Source organism: Nicotiana sylvestris, chromosome 8 (genome assembly GCF_000393655.2).
Source record: "Nicotiana sylvestris chromosome 8, ASM39365v2, whole genome shotgun sequence".
NCBI classification, from domain to species: domain Eukaryota; kingdom Viridiplantae; phylum Streptophyta; class Magnoliopsida; order Solanales; family Solanaceae; genus Nicotiana; species Nicotiana sylvestris.
The window spans coordinates 114810015-114834665 of record NC_091064.1 but is presented as its reverse complement, the minus strand read 5'-3'; the positions used below and the strand labels follow the sequence as shown (position 1 = coordinate 114834665).

At 40.0% G+C, this 24651-nt stretch overlaps 2 protein-coding genes across 3 annotated transcripts; one reads left to right on the top strand and one right to left on the bottom strand.

The window, feature by feature from the left end:
- The first annotated feature begins 3511 nt into the window (after positions 1–3511).
- Positions 3512–5181, top strand: LOC138875555 (uncharacterized). The gene is made up of 3 exons (XM_070154392.1): positions 3512–3961; positions 4042–4690; positions 4880–5181. The coding sequence occupies exons 1-3, from the start codon at positions 3512–3514 to the stop codon at positions 5179–5181; spliced, it is 1401 nt and encodes a 466-aa protein (XP_070010493.1).
- Positions 5182–18189: 13008 nt separating this feature from the next.
- LOC104238917 (glycine-rich protein A3-like) lies at positions 18190–20665 on the bottom strand. 2 transcript variants are annotated; one of them, XM_009793425.2, is made up of 3 exons: positions 20465–20665; positions 18949–19226; positions 18190–18658 (listed from the first exon to the last, which is right to left on the bottom strand). In XM_009793425.2, exons 2-3 carry the CDS (start codon positions 19208–19210, stop codon positions 18387–18389), a joined length of 534 nt encoding a protein of 177 aa, XP_009791727.1. In that variant the 5' UTR covers positions 19211–19226; positions 20465–20665; the 3' UTR covers positions 18190–18386. The 2 variants fall into 2 exon arrangements, with proteins under 2 accessions (XP_009791727.1, XP_070008896.1); XM_070152795.1 differs by lacking the exon at positions 20465–20665 and adding an exon at positions 19781–19881.
- Positions 20666–24651: the final 3986 nt, after the last annotated feature.

Here is a 24651-nt window from a genome sequence, read left to right as displayed (position 1 = left end):
GTTGGACTCTGAAAAGGGCTGTTAAAAATCTCATAGAACAAAAGCGGATAGTGCTAAAGGATGAAGACATTCCTAATGTGACCAACAACCCATTACCGGCTCACAAGGCCGGTCATTGGAATGATCTGCGAAAATAAGGAGTTTGATCCTGCTTTGAAAGCCATAATTGAAATCGCTGATGTCGAGAAGAAGCCAAAAACTGCTGCAAAACAAGACAAGGGGAGAAAAAGAGTAAACTCACCCCTCAAAATACAGAAAAGGCAGTGGAAACCAAAACTGGGGCAGTACCCCTAAAAGATGCAATTCTTTACATTCCCTGGGGTCACAGGAAAGAACAAATGACATTGAGCCCTTCATGAAGGTTTGAGCTGAACAAGGGATCTAAGATGTACGTGCCTAAAGGGACCTATGTGGTATGGGGACCAGTAATTTCACCAAGGCTGAATGAGCCCGTGGTTAGTGGCCGCGCACCGTAGAGGCCCATGATAAATCCTACTGTCGTCCCATGGAATTACAACTAGGCGGTAGTAACCTGCAAGGGAAAAGAGATTTTGGGAGAAGCAAATGAAACTAACCCAGCTGAGAAATACCTTAATGTGGGAGAAGTGAACAATGCCAAGCAGAAACGCTTCCCTATCAAAAAGTGAGTTAGTGCCGAAGAAGCAGAAGAGTTCTTCCGAAAAATGAAAATTGCGGACTACGAGATAATTGACCAACTCCGAAAGTCCCATACTCAGGTCTCTTTGTTGTCTCTGCTAATGAATTTAATTGAACATCAGAAAGTAGTATAAAAACCCTCAATGAAGCTTATGTTCCAATTGAAACCAATGTTGAACAACTAGAAAGGATGGCAGAAAGATTCTTCGCAGTTAATCAGATTTCCTTTAGCAAAAATGATTTTCCCCCGGAAGGGGCCGCCCACAACAAAGCCCTCCATCTGACAGTTAGATGTGAGGGGTACTATGTGAAGAGAGTCATGCTGGATGGAGGATCCGGAGTGGATATCTACCCACTCTCAACTTTGCAAAGAATGGAGATTGGAACTAAGAGAATCAGGCCTAACAATGTCTGTGTGCGTGCATTTGATGGCATCAAGAGAGATACCATAGGTGAGATCGATTTGATTTTGACTATTGGTACAGTGGATTTTGAGGTGACCTTTCAAGTCCTAGACATGGACACTTCTTACAATTTCCTCTTGGGAAGACCTTGGATTCACGTGGCAGGGGTCGTACCTTCCACTCTCCACCAGATGGTGAAATTTGAATATGAAGATCAAGAGATTGTAGTCCATGGAGAGGACAAGCAGTTAATTTACCAGGACCCGTCAGTCATATGTCTCAAAGCTAGGAAAGATAGTGAACATATAGTTTATCAAGCTTTTGAGGTTGTGGTTGCAGACCAATGTGAGGAGGAAAACCCATGCCCTCAACCTTTTCTGTCAAATGCGTCCATCATGGTCGCTACTGAAATGATCAAGCATGGTTATAAGCCTGGGAAGGGACTCGGGGCATCACTGCAAGGTATCACGGAACCTATCACCCTCCCTGCCACCAAGAAGTTCTTTGGTGTGGGTTTTCGTGCCACAGAAGCTGATGTGACATGGGCAAATAAACGAAAGAGCGATGGTTGGGTGTTACCTCCGCCGGTTCCGCATCTCTAAAGAACATTCATCAGGCCCAAGTACAACGAAGAAGAAGAAGATGAGGCATTCACGACCGAGGAAATTGAAGAAATATGTGGGGCTATGAGGCAAATGTTGTATGAGACCTACGTGGTTCAACCGGGAGAAGGCTCGAGCAACGCAGATGTGCTATACATGGGGCCCAATGCCAAGTGGCAAAACTGGAAGGCTACTCCGTTCCCAGTCAGGCGGGAATCCCGGTAGTCCAATCCTGCTACCCTTTCTACATCACGAGTTATTTCAGGGTGTAACTCGAATGTTTCTTTTAGTTTCCTGTCTTTTAATTTCCAATGTAAACCCTGTTATCTTCAAAATTCAATGAAATGAATCAATATTTCATCGTTCATCTCTCTTTATTCTTTCTGATTTTTGTTACTTTTTCTTATTTCTTCTTTCATTTCTAATAATGCAGCTTTAAATAATATGACATGCTTGCGGACTTCATGCCTAGATCCAAACACGCTGTCTAATTGTGAAATAATAAATCAAGAACCGGAATATGATGAAGAAGAGGCTTTTAGGAAAATAAATTGAGAATTGGAACAATTTGAGAATAAGCCTAAGCCAAATCTAAATGAAACCGAGCCGGTAAATTTGGGTAATTTAGAAGAGGTCCAAGAAACCATGATAAGCTTTCACACAGATGAAAAAACTAGGGATGCCCTGATCCAACTTTTGTTTGAATTCAAAGATGTGTTTGCTTGGTCTTACGATGACATGCTAGGATTAAGTGTCGATTTGGTGGTCCACAAGTTGCCGACTTACCCCGATTATCCCCCTGTCCAGCAAAAGCAAAGAAAGTTCAAAATAGATATTAGTGACAAGATCAAGGAAGAGGTCACAAAATAGTTGAAGGCGGGGGTGATTCGAGTGGGCCGATACACCACCTGGTTAGCTAATGTGGTTCCCGTGCCAAAGAAGGATGGGAAGACTCGAGTGTGTGTTGACTACCGAGATCTGAACAAAGCAAGTCCCAAGGACAACTTCCCTTTGCCAAACATCCATATCCTTGTTGATAACTGTGCCAAACATAAGATACAGTCTTTCGTGGATTGTTATACAGGATATCATCAGGTGTTGATGGATGAAGAGGATGCGGAAAAGACAGCCTTCACCACACCCTGGGGCACCTATTGTTACAGGGTCATGCCTTTTGGTCTGAAGAATGCGGGGGCAACTTATATGAGGGTCATGACTCCCATCTTTCATGACATGATGCACCAAGAGATCGAGGTATATGTGGATGATGTGATCATCAAATCCAGGACACAGGACGGCCATGTTCAGGATTTGAGGAAGTTCTTTGAACGGATGCGTAAGTATGATTTAAAGTTAAACCCAGCTAAATGTGCATTTAGGGTTCCGTCCGGCAAACTCTTGGGATTTATAGTCAGTCAGAGGGGCATCGAGCTAGACCCAACAAAGATAAAGTCTATTCGGGATTTGCCTCCTCCAAGAACCAAGAAAGAGGTTATGAGCCTGCTGGGAAGGTTAAACTACATTAGCCGGTTCATTGCTCAGTTGACTTCCATATGTGAGCCCATATTCAAGCTGTTGAAGAAAGATGCAGCAATTAAATAGACAGATGAGTGTCAGGAAGCCTTCGATAAAATCAAAGAATATTTGTCAAATCCGCCAGTCTTGGTCCCACCTGAACCTGGGAGGCCTTTGTTTTTATAGTTGACAGTCTTGGAAAATTCCTTTGGTTGTGTCTTCGGGCAACACAATGTGACCGGAAAGAGAGAGCATGCAATCTACTATCTGAGCAAGAAGTTTACCAGTTATGAAGCCAAATACACATTGCTAGAAAGAAATTGATGCGCTCTAATGTGGGTCGCTCCGAAGCTTAGGCATTACCTTTTGGCCTATACCACTTATCTCATCACCGAGTTGGATCCTATGAAGTACATATTCCAGAAGCCAATGCCCACAGGTAGGTTAGCAAAATGGCAGATCCTGCTCACTGAATTTGACATAGTCTATGTCACTCTCACGATAATGAAAGCCCAGACTTTAGCAGATCACCTAGCTGAAAACCCTGTTGATGATGAATATCAGCCCTTGAGTACTTACCTCCCGGACGAGGAAGTGAATTCAGTTGAGGCAACATCAAAAGACACCAACGCTTGGAAAATGTTCTTCGATGGAGCTGTGAACGCAAAAGGTGTCGGGATTGGGGCAATTTTGATCTCACCCACTGGTCAACACTATCGAGCCACAGCCAGACTTCGATTTTTCTGCACAAACAACACTGCTGAGTATGAAGCCTGCATTATGGTTATGAATATGGCAATCGACCAAGATGTCGAAGAACTATTGATCATGGAAGATTTGGACTTGATTATCCGACAAGCTAGAGAGAATGGGAAACCCGGGATGTCAAGCTTATTCCCTACAGACAACATGTGAAGGATCTTAGCAAATGGCTCAAGTCAGTCGAGTTCAGGTACAATCCTTATTTTCACAATGAATTATCCAATGCACTCGCTACTTTGGCCTCAATGTTGCCATATCCAGGCAATCTCCACATTGACCCGTTGGAAATCCAAATCCGAGAAAGGCATGGTTATTGCAAGACGGTTGAGGTAGAACCAAATGTTCAGCCATGGTATCATGATACCAAGAGATTTCTGAAAACAAAAGAATATCCCGAGCAAGCCAATGGAGACCAAAAGAGAACCATTAGACGGCTTGCAAGCGGTTTCTTCTTGAGCGGTGGGGTCTTCTACAAAAGGACTCCGGATCTCAACTTGTTAAGATGTGTTGACGCCGAAGAGGCCGGAAGAATCATGTATGAAGTGCACACAGGGGTGTGTGGACCCCACATGAATGGGTATGTTTTAGCAAAGAAAATCCTCCGAGCGGGCTATTATTGGATGACTATGGAAAAAGATTGCTTCAGTTTTGTCCGGAAATGTCATCAGTGTCAGGGGCACGGTGATCTGATCCATGCACCTCCTACAGAACTGCATCCTATGTCAGCACCATGGCCATTCGTTGCTTGGGGTATGGATGTCATTGGGCCGATCGAGCCGAAAGCTTCAAACGGGCATAGATTCATATTGGTCGCCATCGACTACTTCACAAAGTGGGTTGAAGCAATTACTCTCAAATTTGTCACTAAGAAAGCAGTGGTAAACTTCGTGCACTCCAATATCATCTGCCGTTTTGGTATTCCTGCAACTATCATTACAGATAATGCTGCAAACTTGAATAGTCACTTGATGAGGGAGATATGTGAGCAGTTTAAAATCACGCATCAAAATTCTACCCTTTATCGGCCGAAAGCTAATAGTGCTGTTGAAGCAGCAAACAAGAACATCAAGAAGATTCTGAGAAAAATGATCCAAAGTTCCAGGCAATGGCATGAAAAGTTATCGTTTGCATTGTTGGGATATCGCACAACTGTGCGCACATCAATCGGAGCAACCCCATATTTATTGGTTTATGGCACTGAGGCCGTAATACCCGCAGAAGTTGAAATCACATCTCTTTGAATCATTGTTGAGGCTGAAATTGAAGACAGTGAGTGGGTCAAGACCCGTCTGGAATAGTTAGCCCTGATCAATGAAAAGTGAATGGCCGCAGTCTGTCACATGCAATTGTATCAACAAAGTATGGCCCGTGCCTATAACAAGAAAATGCGGCTTAGACACTTTGAAGTGGGGCAACTCGTTTTGAGGCGTATTCTCCCTCACCACCATAAAGCAAAAGGAAAGTTCACTCCTAACTGGAAGGGCCCATACATTATCAGAAAATTGTTGCCAAAAGGGGCGTTATACTTGGGAGACATCGAAGGAAATGACCCTAAAACAGCTGTAAATGCAGACGAAGTCAAAAGGTATTACATCTAGTCCTTTTGCAGCAACAACATTATCCTATTGAGATGACGAAGGCTTTCATTCTCGCTACCCCAAACACTCCAATCCTTTGATAACCTTTTGAGCTGGTTACCTTTCTTTCATTACCCTCTTTGGAACTTGAAAACGTTTGTGGAAAAAAATCATCAAAAAAAAGAAAAAAAAAAGAAAAACAACAAAACAAAATGTTTCCCTGAACTATGTTCGACTTAATTTTGAAAGGATACATAGGCAGCCTCTCTCTGGGGTTCAGTCACACCAAAACAAAAATCCAATTTCCCCCAAAAGTGAAACTGGGGTAGATGTTATAATGGTTCGGCGATCATCCCGTTTGAATGGTTCCAAAGTTGTAATTCGATCCAAATTCTTTTTACCTAAACCTTGTTCAAGTCCTTCCGATCAATCGTTAAAAGATGTTCAAAATCAAAGAACGCAGTTGTTTGGATCTGATGCAATCAAGATGAGAGAAATAAAATGAGAGAGCCTTATTGGTGAAAACCCACGGGCACCGTAAGGCGATGGTAAGCAGAGAAATTGAAAAATGAGAGTCTTGTTAGTAAAAACTTGTAAAGAGCACTATAAGGCGACGGTGAGAAAAGAAATGAGAGAGGTCAATTGGCGAAAACCCGCAAAGGGCGTCGTCGATCAAAAAGAAGAAATCCCTTACCACCATTGGCACTGAAAGAGTCCTGGCAAGGTTTCTCGGTTTTAAAACATGGTTCATCATGGGTTTATGAGAAGATGGATAGTTTCACGGATCGGGTATCCAGTCCAAGAAGCATGTCATGTCTATTGAAGTCTGCATGCACTCCAGATAAGTCCTTCTTCCCCTCCCCGAAAGGGACACTTCTCTTTAAATTCATTTTCCATGTCATTTGCTTACTTTCTTTGAATCCCTTTCGGTTTGATTCTTCTCCGAAGCTAATATAAAGAAAAGATGGAAAGATTGGTTTACAGGTTTCTACTTAACAAAAGCCAAATCCAAAGAGAAGCACCCAGCCTCAGCAGGTGCATCAAGTCGATCCCGACTGGCCATGATGGCCGATGCTCCGAAGTCAAAATTATTGAAAATGAAAGAAATCCAAAGTCAAGTGCCTATAAAGGAAGAATGAGATGAAAAGGCCAAAGTCCCACACAGGCGAACCGTTATGTGAAATTTTGGAAGTTCAGGTCCTCGATTTTAGAAGAGAGATCGATCTCCAAAAAGCCAGCAAGCAGCTGAGGTTCTCATCAAAAGAGTTGGGCCGAGATCAAGTGATCAAAACAATCAAGGCCACAAAACCAACCACCGTTTAAAACTAACAATTGTTCTTTGTTTGAAAACTTGAAACAGGTGCAATCCAAAGCAACCTTGCAAGAAGCAGGTGCAACTAAAAATATATGCAAGTTCTCCTTTATGAATCCTCCCTTTAATTGGGCTATGCATGTTGTATTTTCTTCATACAAAACTGTGGGTAGTTTGTCACACTTCAAACCACATTTGTTTCGAATAAGATGTATAGTAAACCTCAACCATACACATTCTCGACTTGCTTCATGAATAGAAATTATCTCAGCATGATTAGAAGAAGTAGCCACGATTATTTGTTTAGTCGATCGCCAAGATATGATAGCGCCACCACATGTAAACACACAGCATGTTTGAGATCAAGCCTTGTGTGTGTCAGATAAATACCCTACATCGGCATAACCAACAAGATCGGTATTGCAATCATTGCCATAAAATAAGCTCACACCGGTAATCCCCCTTTGATAACGCAATATGTGCTTGATTTCATTCCAATGTCTCCTTGAGCGGAGCTATATCTTGCTAAGACATTAACTGAAAAAGTTATGTCATGCCTTGTAGTGTTAGCAAGATATATTAGCGCACCAATTGCATTAAGATATGGTACTTTAGGACCAAGAAGCTCTTCATTATTTTCATGAGGTCGGAGTGGATCTTTATTTATATCGAGTAATCTCACAACCATCGGGGTACTTAATGGATGTGCTTTATCCACATAGAAGCTCTTTAAAATCTTTTTAGTGTATGCTGATTGAAGGACAAAAATTCTATCTTTCATATATTCAATTTGTACTTAGAATTTCTGGTTCGCAGACTTCAAAAGGAAAGTCGAATTTCCTCGATTTGGGATTAAAAATAAACCGGTGATTTGGGACACCAATTAAAATATTTCAAGTGGCAATTCTAAAAAATAAATAAACAATCCCATTTCGAACAATGTCACTTTAATTGGAAAAACTCCTTTATATATCCCCTTGAGGTGTAAAAAAGGAGGTGTGACAGTTAGTAGTTGTTAATTTTGATTTTGGGAAGTGCTAACCAATGCAGGTGAGCTTGGGCAAGTGATAAGTCCATCGGACGTGAAAGAAATAGGTGAAAAAATGGAAAATTTTCGTGCCCAAGAGCTCACCCGCGCTACAGGCCGCACACATGGGCAAACATTCTGCCTCAGCTTCTCACTCACTAGCGCGATCGCGCTATGACCGCGCTAGAAGCGCGACCGCACTAGTGGCCGCGCAGATGGTCAAGTACACTGTATTGACTAGCGCGGCCGCTCTGGTACCGTGCTATGACCGCGCTAGTGCCGCCTGCTAAATTAACACTTTGTTTTATTTATTTATTTTTTTTTTGTTTTGTATAATTGTTAAATGTTATCCCCACCCCCCATCTAATTACTCCCTTCTTCACTCCTAAAATTCCCAAATGCTGAAAACCCCCAACCATAACCCCCTTCTTCTTCAAATTCTCTTTTCTCCAAATTCCCAACCCAACTTCCCCAAGGTTCAAGCCACGCTCTCCCGAACTCTTCTTCACTTCTCCCCACATTCTCTCACTACAGGTATGATTTCTTTTTGCCATTTTTCTTTTTTTTTACAGATTTTCATTTTTATTTTTTTTAATTATATAGTAGCTTTTTCTTTTCTTTTCTTAGTATAAGTTTGTAGTGTTTGTGGGTGGTAATGTTGGTGGAATTGTCTCTTAACTTAGTAGGTGATTTTGGAAAAATTGTGGTAGTCTTGGGGGTTACAACATATTTGAATTGGGGTGTGGGTATATAATACCCACAAGGTGTTTGCTCAAATGCCACAGTGAGTTAAATGAGTAATTGTGACCAATCATGCGCGTGAAGTCTGAGTAACCGCATTGAGTCACATTATTTTGGATTGTGCTAATGTTATCCTTTTTACAGGTACTATGGCTCCATCTAGGAAATGACGCACAATAGGTGTTTATTCCAGTAGTCAAGCTGGATCGTCTAGGGCAGACGGGTCAGCTCCTGCTCGTCCCTTTGATAGTAGCAGGTTCGTCTTTGCCAAGGCTCAGGACCGCTTTGCGGATAAGGCCCCTAAGAAACCGATACTAGAAAGGGGCATAGATATAGGGTCGGTCCAGCTGGGCTTCCCTAACTTGTATAATGAGTTGGTAAGGCAGGGGCTACAAATTTTCATTGACGAGCCGGATAAGGGGAATGTGATGGTTGTCTGTGAGTTCTACACCAATGTAAAAGAACATGTGAATGGCGTAGTAACTGTGCGCAGAAAGGCGGTGGATGCCTCTGTTAAGGCTATACGGAGGATATACCAGTTGCCCCCTCTTATGGATCCATTTAAAGACTATTATGAGGGGTATGGCAGATCACACACGAAGTGGGAGATTTTTTTTGAAACAATCTGTGTACTCAAAAAGGAAATTATCTGGATGAAGTATGGTCAGAAGTTTCACTCCACGGCCCTAACCTTTGAAGGGAAGTGCTGGTTGTATGTTATCAACAACTGCCTGATTCCGTCTTCCAACACTACAGAGGTGAATGGTCCTCGAGCGGCTCTGATTTGGTGCTTTATAAATGGTTACAACTTTGACATGGCCAAAGTGATTCATAAAAGGTATGGGTTCTTCTTCCCTTCCTTGGTTACTCGACTTTGCCAGGCAGCTCGGGTGCCGGAAAATCTGGATGTGAATGGGAGAGTGCCAAAAGACCACAAGTTCCGAGCAGATAAGGTCACTACTGGGAAGGAGTCGGTGGTAGCGTGTGGTGATGATAGTGGTGAATCTGATGACTCTAAGGAAGAGGAAGTTGAGTAGGAGGATGTGAGGGCCGAGCCACAGGCCCATGAGCAAATTGCAGAGACTGTCGTACCATCTGGGGCTGCTCAGGTTACCCGATTCACAGCTTTGGAGTGGGAGGTGGCCGGATTGCGTACCTCGGTCGCTGACTTGGGTACACGTGTTGACGCGGTGGCTGCCTAGCAGGTGAAATCGGAGAAGAAAATATTGGGCTGGCTGAGAGCTCTGGGTCTTGCTTGTAATCTGAACCCAGACACGGTCTCCGATCAAGTGTGATCATTCAGTGAATTTTCTTTACTTCATTGTTCGTTATTTTGTATGCCATGAGGACATGTCTACCTTTTAAGTGTGGGGTGGGGTTTACTTCAATGTATGTGTGTATATGTAACAACTTGACAGTTTGATGTTTTCTTTGTTTTTCTTGAATGTTTTTGGTAGTTTTGAGTAGTAGTCAAATTAGGTAAGTTCAAAATAGGTAAGTTGACTTGTTCCGACGACGGATATCTTTCGACAGGGTTCTTGAGGGTCTAAGTCGACGTGAAAATCTGAAGAAAAAAAAAGAAATATGTTGGACTCTTCCTGATGACGGATCTTCTAGATAGTTTTCTTGAGGGAAGTAAGTCTAAAGAAAATACCAAAAAGATTTTTTTTGTTTTAGGTAGTATAGTAACTCCCCCTTGGTTTTTCTTTGGGCCACGGGTTCTTTTCCAAGGGTTTTGCTTGAACCGGGTGTAGTTAGTTTTTGTTTATTTTGTTTCTAGTTTTTAGTTAGTATTGATGGGCTATGAGCTGAAATAGAAAGAGAAACACTCGGCGTTGATACACCTAAACACAATAGACACTAGAGTGTAACACTTAGTCTTAGTGGTTGATTCTTGCTAGAGTGCCTTATATTGTATGTTTGTAACTGACTTGAATACTCAAGCGAGAGTGTCTTGATGAGTAATGTACCATGTGTGTGTGAGTTGTACTGTATTCTATGATCTACATTTGATGCCTAGAACTTACCCCGTGTGTTTGCAAAGCGAAATAGTAGCTTTATTCAGTCTTAGAAGTGATATAGGCATTTCTTTGTTAAGCAAGATATATAAAGTAGAACCACATAAATGCAATACATCGTAGTTAACCCCGTTGAGCCTATAAACTTGTTTCGTTGGCAACCACATTACAAACCTTACTCAATTGTTTGAACGGCCCATCTGTTTGAACTCTTTTACCTCCCGTGAGCACTTGAATGGTTATGAAATATGCAAAAGCTAAAGTGTGAGGTAGTGGTTTAGTTTTTGAGTGGAACCGATGAAATAGAGAAAAAGGTGCAGTATTTGAAAAAGTAAAAGAATAAGCACCACTTAAAAAGAAAAGAAAAAAATGAGAATGAGTAAATGTAGTATTTGATAAGTGGTGACTTGATACAATTGCACCTAATGGAGAGGGATGTTATAAATAGAAGTGTGGAGGAATGTTTGGTTGACATAAGTATGGTTTTGAATGTTAATGTGATTGTATTAAAAATGCTTAGGGAGGTTAGTCACTATATCCAAATATATCCTACTCGTCCCTTAGCCTACATTACAACCAAATGAATCATAATTGATCTTACTCTGAATGGGCTCGATTAGTAGAGTAGTACACTACGGGCAAGCCTATGGTGCGTCTGTGTGGCATATGAATTTTCTTTCGGAGAGTGAGAGGATTTTGTCTACATAATTTCCAATGAAACTACTCTCTTGTGTGATGTGAGGGCATGTGATTCACGAAGGAAAGGTAAGTCTTGACCTCTCTATAGAGTAATTTGATTAAGCACGAATATTGCACGGCACGTGAGAGTTGACTTTTGAGGCAAAGATTGTTCACTACTAGATGTAACTTTGGTGATTTGTTCTTGGTGTGATATGTTATGGGAAAAGCTTAGGGAAGGAACCTTTATAGAGTGTGGTGGATTGCTTGAGGACTAGCAATGATTTAAGTGTGGGGTGTTAATAATAGGCTAGATTCATGTAATTTGGCGACTGTTTATGCCCCAGCTTGACTATGTTTCACTGTTTTAGGATAGTTAAATGACGATAAATTGGCTCTAATTGTGAATTTCATGTTTTGCAGGAGCGAGTTGCGCTTATGAGGACTTAGGACTGTGTTTGGAGCTAAATTGAAGCAAGGGAAGCCCTCGGAGCTGAGTACGTTGAAAGAAGAGAGAAAAGAAGAGCTAAAATGATGATCCAGCTTAGCGCGCCCACTAGCGTGAGCGTGCTAGCCCAGGAATTCGAGGCAGAATACTATGCCATATGTGCGGTCATTAGCGCGCCCACTAGCGTGACCATGCTAGTCCAGTTCTGAACATATAATTCAGGGGTAAACTTGGAAGTTCGGGGGTAATTCCACTTAACCTATAAGAGGTCCAGCTCGCCCAAAGGGACATCAAGAAGGTTTTTACAGATAAGTTGAAGGCAAGAAGAGGCAAAAAGCAAGAAGGATAATTCAACATCGAGTTCTTCCCTTCTTCCTTTTGTATTTTACCATTTATGATGAATTTTGCTATTGTTATGTTTAACAAGATTATGAGTAGCTAAATATTTAGTCTAGGGTTTTGATGGAACCTGTTGAATGATGAACTTCGTGTTATGTTAATATAGTTTGCTCGGTTTAATCTCTATTTGTTCAACTACGTTCTTGTTGTAGATAATTGATAGGGTCCTCAATTAGCTGTGCCTATTTAGTATGTATTACTTGGGAGAGAGTGCATATTTAGGTAATTGTTGAAAAACACCACTCCCAAAGTATATGAGGAATCAATAACCGAGGGTTTAAAGGTGGAATTAGGGATAACGAAACCTTGGGTGCGATCTAAAGTGAGTTGTAATAAAAGCCAGCTAGTGTAACTGTCACGACCCAAAACTCAGACCTGGTCATGATGGCGCCTCTCGTGAAGACAAGGCCAGCCGGCACAACACTCATTTTAACCCTTTAATCATTAAGAGTCATTTTTAAGCCTTTAATTAAACAAATGTTTCATAGTATAAGTCTGAATGAACGCTGCAGAAATAACATACAAGACCGACATCGGGGTGTCTTTAGTTATGAGCATCTACCACAATTATAAACTACATCAAGACCAACATTGTTGGGAAAAGTCACAATTTATACATAAAGAAGAATAAAGAGGGAGAAAGCGGAGCTGCGATTGCCAGGCAGCTACCTTGCTAACTCCGATGAAGCTGCCACCAAGCTCAGAAATACCTGAATCTGCACATGAGGTGCAGGGAGTAATGTGAGTACTCCAACCCAGTAAGTAATAAAAGTAAATAAAGTCCGAGCAGTAAGAAATGATGAATCCACATTAAGGTAAACTCAGTAAGCACAACAAGCTTTCAAATCGGAATACGAGTCAATCGTCTCATTTTAAAAACCTAATTTTTTGGTAAAAATCATTTGAAGATACTTTCCAACAGTTCTATAGAAGTTCAATACAATTTGTAGTTAAAGAGGTGAGAAATTGTAAACGGCCCCTCGGGCAGAACATAGTTCGTATACAGCCCCTCGGGCAAAACAAGAGTTATAAACACCTCGTAACATGAAAATCTCAGTGGAAATAGCAAAACCAAATCAGTGATTAAATTCTGAACATCTCATAAAACCCCAGCTTAAATGTAAGTTGTTTAAAAATATTTGTTCATCATTTCGACAGAGGCTCAGTATAAAGATGAGTGAAAGCAGTAAATAAATCAACACATTCGATAGAAACTTACTGTAAAGAGGGTGAAAACCAATAAGTTCATAAACAGACCCTTCAGGCAAAGCATCACTCATGCACATGTATGTATATATATAGCCCTTCGGGCAAGCCTCTCAGTCACTCGTGATTCAACTCTTACCAATCAGCGCTCACACTCAGCACTCACACTCAATAGGTACCATATAGTAACCGTTGCGGTGCAGCCCGATCCATATATCTCATCGACGGCGCTCATTGGGGGTGTGCAAATTCCGGAGGGGCTCCTACAGCCCAAGCGTTATATCGTTGCGGTGTGCAGTCCGATCCAACATATCGCTGCAGCGTGCAGGCCGATCCATATACACACATATATATATATTGTTGCGGCATGCAGCCCGATCCATAAATATATAATCCTCACAACCAAGCCCTCGGCCTCTCTCAGTCATTAACCTCACAATCAGACTCTCGGTCTATCTCAGTCATCAACCTCACAATCGGACTCTCGGTCTATTTCAATCATCAACCTCACAATCACTCGGGCCATTAGTGAATCAGGGAACTCAGCCCAAACAATTTTCACATTTTTAAGAAGTAAAGGGATAAAACCAGATTTAAATAATAAACAGGTAAAACATGACTGAGGATATGCTTTCAAAAACAAATAGAGTGAGAAAAAAATAGTGAAAGTGCCTCTAAGGGTCTCAACAGGTCAGCACAAGGCCCCAAACATAGCGTACAACCCAAAATATAATATCAATCTCTAAAATATGGAATATCATAAGACTTCAAATCAAATACGCGACTTAACAGTTGTACGGGACGGAACAAGTCTCAATCCCCAACGGTGCACGACTTCATGCTCGTCACCTGGCATGTGCGTCACCTCAAAATAGCACAACGAAGTGAAATCCGGGGTTTCAAACCCTCAGGGCGGTATTTACAATCATTACTTACCTCGATCCGGTCCAAACTCTAGCCCGCGGCGCCTTTGCCCTCACAAATTGACCTCCGGATGCTCCAAATCTAGACATAATCAGTACATAACCATTAAAATATGCTAAGGGAACAAAGCCCAGTCAAAAATATCCAATTTACATCAAAAATCCTGAAATTGCTCAAACCCAGCCCCCGGTCCCACGTCTCGAAATCCGATAAAAATCACGTCAATAGAATCCTTATTCACTCACGAGTCTACCCATATCAATTTCATCAAAATCCAACCCGAATTGCCCATTCAAATCCCCAAAAGAAATCTCAAACTTTTCTTCCATTTCCCCCCAATTTTCACTCTAATTTCTCAAATTAAATGATGAAATTTAAGACCAAATCATGGAATTAAACCAAATATCAATGAAGAATACTTACCCAAATAGCTCCACTGAAAATCTATTCAAATTTCACCTTCTCCCGAGCTCTCCAATGGTTTTATGAAATTGGACTTAAACCCTCGATTTAAAATATAAACTCACTGCCCAGATTTTCCTTCATCGCGAACGCCGCACTACCCTCGCGTTCGCGAAGCACACTACTTCACAGACCTGATTTTCTTCTACGCAAATGCAAGACCCATCTCGCGAACGCGATGCACAACTGCCTCGATGCTTTGTGATTGCGACACCTACTACGCGAACGCGTAGAACAAATGCACTGGAGACTCAGCTATCCTTCTTCCTCTATGCGAACGTGACCTACACCTCGCGAACGCGTTGACCAAAACATCATAACATCGCGAACGCGATAGAGAAAACGCGAACGCGAAGACCATCAACCTCACACCTTCGCGATCGCGGAACATGCATCACGAACGCGAAGGTCAAAAACCTGCAACACCAACAGCTGAGATTCTGCAATTTTCCACAATATGAAATGGTCCGATTGACCTCCCGAAACTCACCTGAGGCCTTAGGGACCTCAACCAAACATACCAACATATCCCATAACATCATTCAAACTTGTTCCAACCTTCGGAACACACAAAACAACATTGAAACACCAAATTTGCATCGGATTCAAGCCTAAGAATTCCAAGAACTTTCAAATTACGCTTTTGATCAAAAACCCAACCAAACCACGTTCGAATGACCTGAAATTTTGCACACACGTCACAAATAACTCAACGGAGCTACTGAAACTTCCGGAATTTTATTCCGACCCATATATCAAAATTACACCTATCAACCGGAAAACGCCAAAATCTCAATTTCGCCAATTCCAGCCTAAACCTTCCACGAACTTCCAAAACGCATTCCGATTACGCTCCTAAGCCTCAAATCACCTGACGGAGCTAACCAAATCATAAAAATTCTGATCCGAGATCTTATACAAACAAGTCAAATCTTGGTCAAACCTTTCCAAATTTCAAGCTTCAAACCGAGAACTGTTCTTCCAAATTCATTCCGATTACCCTGAAAACCAAAACCAACGATTTACATAAGTCATAATACATCACACGGGGCAAGTCAAGCCCGAGAACTGGCGAGCAAAGTGCAAAAACTCAAAAACGACCGGTCGGGTCGTTACAGTAACTCGGGAGAGTGCGTCTAGTAAATTGTCGTGATTACTCGGGAGAGATTTATGGTAATAAGAGTGCTCATGATCGATAGATACGATTAGGCAAATCTATGCGAAACATAACAGGAAGGGATTCCATCAATAGTGGAAATCATAACCTTTGATTCTTCTCTTATTTGCATACAACCCAGTCATAGTTAGCTTTTAGTTTACTTGCTTTCATTCAGTTATAGTTAGTAAAAACATCTCCAATTATTATTCAAAATATCTGGGAAGTTGATTACGAAGAATTTAGTGAGTCTAACAAGAGTAATTGGTAGGTTAATTCCCTGTGGATTCGACTCTGGGCTAAATACTCGGATTATATTTGCAGCGACCGCTTTGTCCTTTTTATAAGGCATAGTTGGGCATGATAAAAGATGGAGAGAAAGTATGGAAGATTAGAGTCTAACATAATTTTGTATAAAATTGATAATTTATATATGAACTTGTAATTAAGTTAAAACCTCAATAGTAAAAATAAATAAATTTCAAAATTAGTATAGATAAGTAAAAATCTCTTCCCTTTATTGTATGGGTCGAACAATTCCTTGCTCTTACTAGATTTTTCCAAAAAATAAAACAGAATAAAGTTTATGAAAAAAAGAGTTTAAAATATCTTGTTATCATGGGTTCCCCTGAATTCTTTATGCTTTAGCAGTGGGAGAGCGAACGAAAGAGATTCTCTCACACAAAAGTTTTCCCATTAGACTCCCAATTACTTTTTTTGTCTGGCTCCTAATAAGTCCAATTACTCTCAGTTAACTACTTATATACTTCCCCACTTGTAACCTTGTAGAAGAAACGCATAATAGCCGGATGGACATCTTTATATGTTCCATTTTGATGTCTTGGTTACTATGTTACACGAAGTTTCAACCAGACACTAGATCTTGTACAAATTAACTTTAATCAAGTTGATGTGCAATTTGTTTTGCTGAATTAGACAAAGGGTGTAATTACCCGCTCCAAAAGCAAGTGATTGATTAATTTAAAGAAACTAAAATGTAATGCCAAACAAATTCCCCCCCCCCCCGCCCCCACATACTTATTCCCCTTGGCCCGTTCGATTTTGTTAAAAAAAACGTACTCAAACATCTATTAACCATGGTGATTATTAACCATAGTTTCTTAGCAGACAAATCTTTTTTTCATAGCGTGTTTCTTTTTCTCTTTCTAGGTGGGAAAAGGAGATGTTCTTTTTAAAAGGTGGACACATTTAGTATTTGTGAAATTGAGATTTAGTGTTTGTGAAAGTTAAAATTTCGTAGGTACTTCACTAAAATTTGAACGAGAATCCCACGTCAAACAACTCCATAGCCATTAATCCTCACCCTTTTCGAAAATAGAAGATTAATAATACCGTCCGTAGTCACTATTTTCAGCAACTAAAACCAACTAGAACTCCAGCGAAAATGGGGATCTATGGTTAGAAAGAGAAAGGAAAAAGGAGGGTCGCCATAGTGAGTCTTTTCCAGCAAAGTCCACCAAGATTCGAGGTGATCTCCTGGATGTTCGATATTCCGAGAATCTATGATGTTGCTTGCTGGTCATGAACCCTGATTCGTTTGCTGTCTGGGTTTTGACAGGGTGACATGAAGGTAAAGAAGAGAACAGGAGAGGTAGAGGGCTAGCAAAACCGGTCGAGTGGACTTATAGAAATAGAGGAAAAATGTGACAAAAAGAAGATAAAGTGGGTCTGGTTGTGTGTTTTCGGATGGAGGACAAAGGGGGTGATGGTATGTGGTGGTAGTAAGTGGAGGAGGGAGAGATGAAATGAGGAAAAAAGAGGAGTAAGATTTGGGATACTTCTTTTTGATGGAGAAAAAGGAGATGGAATTGAAATTTTTATAAAGAATAATATGTTAGAATAAATAATGATGTGGCATTAAATAATCTGAGGTGGATCTGATATGTCATTCATGTCATGTCAGGGCAAGTGAGCAAGACACATTGTTGGCCGTGTTTAAAACTTATGTTTCGGTCGAGTTCAAGCGTCTAATTGAAATTTAGAATATTAGAATTTAGAATATTCTGCCTAGATGAAAACACAATTGAAAACAGGACTTGAAGAAAAAAATTAAAAAGTTTGAAGTTTTTGCAACTACATTTTACTTCATAACTTGTAGCTTCGTACAGAAGCAAACAACTGAAAATAAAACTTCAAGAAAAGTTCTAACTTTTGCAATGATACTGTTGCTAGTGCGTTACTGTACAAAAAGACGCTCCAAATTCTACCACTATTCCGATTTCCCAAAGTCTATTTTCAAAGAGGAAATGCAGTAATACAGAAGAAAAACACAAAGAAAAGTTTTAGGCCATCTGGGGCAATCCAACTGCAGACTCTCACACAATTTAGCATTGAAAATGTAATATTACAAGAGAACATCTCACAGGCCTATAGGTCAATTATAACATGTAGTATGTCTATGTCTTATTTAAAGAGACGCAGTATTAGCACACAATGTAAAAAGCCAGGTGAAGTTGATATTATAAGTAGACACTAGTTTACTTCCACTTCTTGAATTTGCCTCCGAACATCCCGCCCTTGCCATGCTTAAACTTGCCATGCTTTCCGTGCTTGAATTTCCCATGCTTGCCATGCTTAAACTTGCCTCCATAATGACCGCCTCCATAATGACCATGACCGCCTCCATGTCCATAGTGAGCAGCACCGTGTGCCATGTGAGATCCACTACCGTGTGCCAGGTGATGAGCACCATAGGCAGCAGCTGCAGCTGCAGCACCTCCAGCTAACATCGCCCCCATGCCCCCATGACCTGAAATGTAACAAGCAACAAAAGGGCAAAAAATACCATCAACAATGAAAGAAAATGTCAAAAAGTATTTGGTCACAAATAGCTAGCTATTATGAAGCACTGCTAGAATTGTATGTACTCTGTTTCAGTGCTCACAATATATAAACTGTTCTTGTCATATTTGTGCCATCTAGTTGTAAAAGAGATTCTAAGAAATTTAACTAGACATGTTCAACATATTGTGCAATTGCTATAGTTACAGCTTTCTATTACTCATTGGGGCCTAAATAAATCAATTCCAAAGATAATACCTGATTGGTGTGGAGGAGTGTGGTGACCACCAGCGGGAGGATATCCTTGTGGAGGATATCCAGCAGGTGGGTATCCTCCTCCTTGTGGAGGATAACCCTGAGGAGGATATCCTTGAGGAGGATACCCTTGCTGCGGAGGGTAAGCACCAGGCGGCGGAGGGTACTGCCCCGGTGGATATCCATGACCAGAAGAATGACCAGTATGACTGGGTATAAGATGGGAAAAGAGTCCCTTATCAGATCCATCCTGTCCACCTCCCATATTTCACTACTAGTACCTGTTACATGTCAAACATATTACAACAATGTCAAATTCAAAATAAAATGAAATTTGCAGAAGATAGAAAATATGACACACAAGAAAATCAAATTGTAACTCCCTTTCAACTTTGAAACCTATAATGCTTTCTGGAACATCAATCAGTCAAAGACAGAGTATGTGCAGCCACTAGCTTTGAGCTCATATAAGGATACAAGATAGCACACAACGGTTATAGAAAAAGGGTCACTTTTATATACAGTAAGCGCTCTAAAACACATGAAAAAGGTGGGACAATAAAACATGATAAGCTACTATTGGGGAAAAGAAGGGGGTTTTGGGGGGGGGGGGGGACGATAGCTAAAAAAGTAGGTGAAAATGTAAAATTTAACATGACAAGTTATAACCAAAATTGCAGGAAGCCAGCAAATATGTTCTGAGCCAGAGAAAGTGCAAGAAACAGGAGGAGGGTAGACATTAACATTTTTTTTTGTGTGGATTTCCAGGCAGTACCATTATCTCCATCAAATTCAAAACTCAGATCCATCATATTTGATTAAATTTTCAGATCACCTTTAGGAAAACCAAGCCAACACCTCTTAAAGTCTAGAAAAGCAAAGGTTCCCCCACCCACTTTTTGGATAAGTTAGAAACATCAAAGGTTAAAGCAATTCAGTTTATATTTTGAGGTAAATGGGAAGGGTTTTTTATGGGGTTGGGGGGGGGGGGGAGTAAAGGAGAAGACACTAGAATATAATGAAGCAAAAGGAGCTACAGCCAAAGATTCGTTCTTTTTTTATTTGCTGAATATAATGTAGGTTACATGGCCACACTTTTGTCGTACACATCAAAAAGACAAAAACCCCATAAAACAGGTCTCTACTCCTTTATACAAATTCATGCAAAAGGATAGTAATCATCTTCTAAAGCATCCAAATTCAGTTTCAGAATAGGACAATTCTCAACCCAAAAGCAGAAAAAAACGAATAGTCGAAGTTGATCTATCTAATCTCTATTGGTGATCATACAACAAACAAAAGCTCAAGAAATCAAAACGGTGGGACCAAACCCTCTGATCTCCATTTGACCAAACGCAAATCAAGAAAATATCAAACACAAGGGTATAAAAGATCAAACTTGTAAAAAAAAAACAGATGTTATGTTTCAGAGTCGTGATCAACTGGGTAATTCAGATCCAATTTGATCATTCATTGTATGACTTAATACAAGAAGTAAAAGGGGAAGAAGGATTCTTACAGATTTCTTTGTTGAGCGAACGTTAAGCAAAGTTTTTCGAAGGAAGATTTCCAAAGAGTGGATACGGTCTCTGAGTATTTATTTGAACTCGCTCTTTAGTAGTGGAAGATATTTAATTTATTCCACGCGTTACTTAAACGCGTACATGACGTGTCTACTTTCGATAAGGAAAATGCCAATATATGGAAAATCTTAGCAGTTGTTGTGACTTGTGGCCTGTGGGGTCCTTCTTCTACACCGAATCAAAATATTCTTTTTCATTTATCTTTTCAATTTTTCCTATTTTGGAAAAACCAAAAAAAATACAAAGCCGTTCTTTTTCTTCTGAAAATAGCACACGCTTCTTTACATTTTATATGCCAATACTTTCGTATCATCCATTCCAAAAAGTATGAGTTTTCATAAATTAACTATGTCAAATTATAATTTGGATTATTTGATTATGTACAAATAATCTTAAAATTAAACCTTCTATATAAAAATTATAAATAATTATTAGATATTAATTAAAAAGTAAGACATGAAACCATTTTTCAAATCTCAGAGTGATAACTTGTTTTCTTTTTTTATACTGTAATAATCCAATCCCTTGATTTTGGCACTTGTATTTTATTTTACGGTTGATAGTAAATAATACTCAACATATAATGTTGCGATCTATCTTGTTTGAGCATATTAAATAATATTATTTTGGCAAAATTCTTACTACCACTTTATTTTTCATCTCAAATTCAAATAAGTGTCAAGACCCGAATTTTCCACCCTCGGGAGTCGTGATGGCGCCTAGGGGTGTGCATTCGATTTATCGATTAGATTTTGACCCTTATCGATTATCGATTTGTACATATGCTTATCGTTATCGTTTCAATAAGGTTTCGATTTTTTCGATTTCGATTTATCGATTTTTGGGGCTTATCGATTCGGTTATCGATTACACCAATAAGAAAATTTGCGGGATTCTACAGAAAGTATATTGCTATAAACACGCCTAACTAATATGGACAAAAATAAGCTAAAATAAGACGAACACCGTTTATAGCATAAAAATTGTGTCAACAAGCACATGCAATGAAACTAATGTACGGGATCAAATGTATGTCACCAACACTCCAACGGTATAAAAATAAATAAAAATACATCATCACGACTAATTCTATTTTCCATTAATTTGAACTTCATTCCCTTGAGCTTTAAATATGATCATTTCTTAAATGTGGTATATGAAATAATAGGGTTAGAGACTTAGGGTAAAGGAATGGGTATTATAGAATAAGGATTTTTTAGTATATCTTATCGGTTTATCGATAAACCGATAACCGAAGAGGACAAAATCGTAATCGAAATCGATAACTCGATAAGGAAAATTTCGAAATCGAAATCAAAATCGATAAACCGATAACAAATAATATATTCGATTTATCGATAAACCGATTCGAATGCACACCCCTAATGACGCCTACTAGTGAAAGCTAGGCAAGCCAATTAGTCCAATTATTTAACCATCTTCATTTTTAATCCCTTAGCAATTCCAACACAACATAACAAAAGCAGCGGAAATAATAATAACAAAAACAGTGCGGAAGACAAAAATTGATAATTTAGATTAATACAAACTGCGGAAGTCTAAGTACAACTCTACCCAAAATTTGGTGTCACAATGTCACGGACCATCTATGAATACTACAAATAAAGTCTGAATAGAAATACACGAATCTGTCTCTGAATAAGTAAAAAACAGAAGGAAATGACAGAAGGAGACGCCAAGGCTTGCAGACGCCTACAAGACTACCTCGAGTCGCCTGAATGGACTGAAGGAAGCCACCTTACTGCAGTCCAAAAGCTGCAGCACCGGGATCTGCACACAGTCCAGAGTGTAGTATCAGCACAACCGACCTCATGTGCCGGTGAGTGCCTAGCCTAACCTCGGCGAAGTAGTGACGAGGCTAGGACCAAACTACCAAATAAACCTGTGCAGTTAAATCATATACAACAAAAAATAAAGGCAGAAACGTACAGTTAAGGATAAGATGGGGAAACATGATGCGGGGAACATCAAATAATAATAGAAGAACATTAGATAAATATAAGGAACACCAAAGTTCAATTATCAACAAGAATCAGAAATAAAAGACAAGTGCACGACATCACCCTTTATGCTTTTACTCTCGTCCTCACCATAAAATCAATAAAATCGGCACGAAACCACCCTTCGTGCTTTTACCTCACATAATCATGGCACGGAATGATCCTTCGTGCATTATCACTCATATCATGGCACGGAATTGCACATCGTGCGGCACGACATCACCCTTCGTGCTTTTACCTCACAATATCGGCACGACATCACCCTTCATGTATTAACACTCTCAAAAATCATACACGTCATCATCCTTAGTGCTTTACACTCTTTCTCACCCAAGCAACAATCACAAAGCAATTTGGGCAAAGGAATCAATAATATTTCAATAAAATCCCGGCAAGGGAACAATAGTATAACAATAATATCCCAGCAAGGGAAAACAATATCATGAATAACAATATCCCGGCAAGGGAAACAATACCAAAAATAATAACATCGCGACAAGGGATACAATATCATAAACCTCTTCTCTTTTTCACAATTTCCTCACAACTCATTTCTCAACTTGAGCCAACGCTTTACAATGATCAATTACTAACAATACTTCCACAAGTCTTGTTCAACAATAGTAATCATCATATAAGCATGAACAATACGAAACAGAGTCACATTAATCATGGTATAAAACTCATGGGCATGCTTGACACCAACGTATAGATACTCGTCACCATGCCTATACGTCGTACTCAACAATTAACACATAGCAAATAAGACCCGACTCCTAATCCCTCAAGCTAAGTTTAGACCAAACACTTACCTCGATGACACAAACACAATTCAAGCCTCAACTACCGGTTTACCTCTTGTTTCTACCACCAATTCGCTTGTATCTAGCCACAATTTACGTAACGGTATCAATAAATGCTAAATGAATCAATTCTAATGCATGAAAATAGGTTTTCTAAAGTTTTTTCCAAAAAGTCAAAAATCGACCCCGGGCCCACATGGTCAAAACTCGAGGTTCGAACCAAAACCCGATTACCTATTCACTCACGAACCCAAATATATAATTTATTTTGAAATCGGACCTCAAATCGAGGTCCAAATCCCCAAAAATTGAAAAATAAAACTAAGTTCTACCCAAAACACCCAATTTCCCCCATGAAAACCCTTGATTTTGAGTTGAAATCATGTGAAAAGATGTTAAAGATTAAAGAAAACGAGTTAGAAATGACTTACAATCAATTTGGAAGAGCAGTTGTCTTTGAAAAATTGCCCAAAGGTGTTTTTGGTTTGAGCGGGTTTGAAAAATAAGAAATTTTCGGCTAAGTTATGATTTAGCAGGTTGCAGATGTCACAATTGAGACCATCAAAACCTGCTGACTTCGTAAATGCGAAGACTATGTCGCATTTGCGACTCTGAAGGAATCTGGTAACCTTCGCATTTGCGAGGGACCCTTTGCATTTGCGATATCGCATTTGCGATGAACGTGTCGCATTTGCGACCAAGACCTGCCCAGGCTTGGTTCGCATTTGCGATGCATGGGTCACAATTACTAAGCCTGAGAACTTCGCAATTGCGAAGCCTGATCTCGCAATTGCGAGATTAGAGGCCTGGGCAAAAATACCAGATACCAGCACTTGATCCTAAGTTCAATTTCACTCCGTGGCCTATCCAAAACTCACCCGAGCCCTCGGGGCTCCAAACCAAACATACACACTAACCTAAAAATATCATACGAACTTGCTCGTTCAATCAAATCATCAAAATAACATCAACAACTATGATTAAACCCCAAATTTATAAAATCATTCAAGAACACCAAAATTTCCAATTTCTCAACTTTAAATCCGTTTTATACCACACCAATTCCGATCTTTACCAAATTTTTTAGATTCAACCTAATTATTATTTCAAACTTGTACCGGCTCCGGAACCAAAATACGGGCCCGATACCATCAATTTCAAACATCTTTCATTTCCAAAAATTCTTATATATTGCAGAAAATAATTTTCTTTAAAAATTTATTTCTCGGGCTTGGGACCTCGGAATTCGATTCCGAGCATACGCCCAAGTCCCATATTTTTCTACGGACCCTCCGGGAT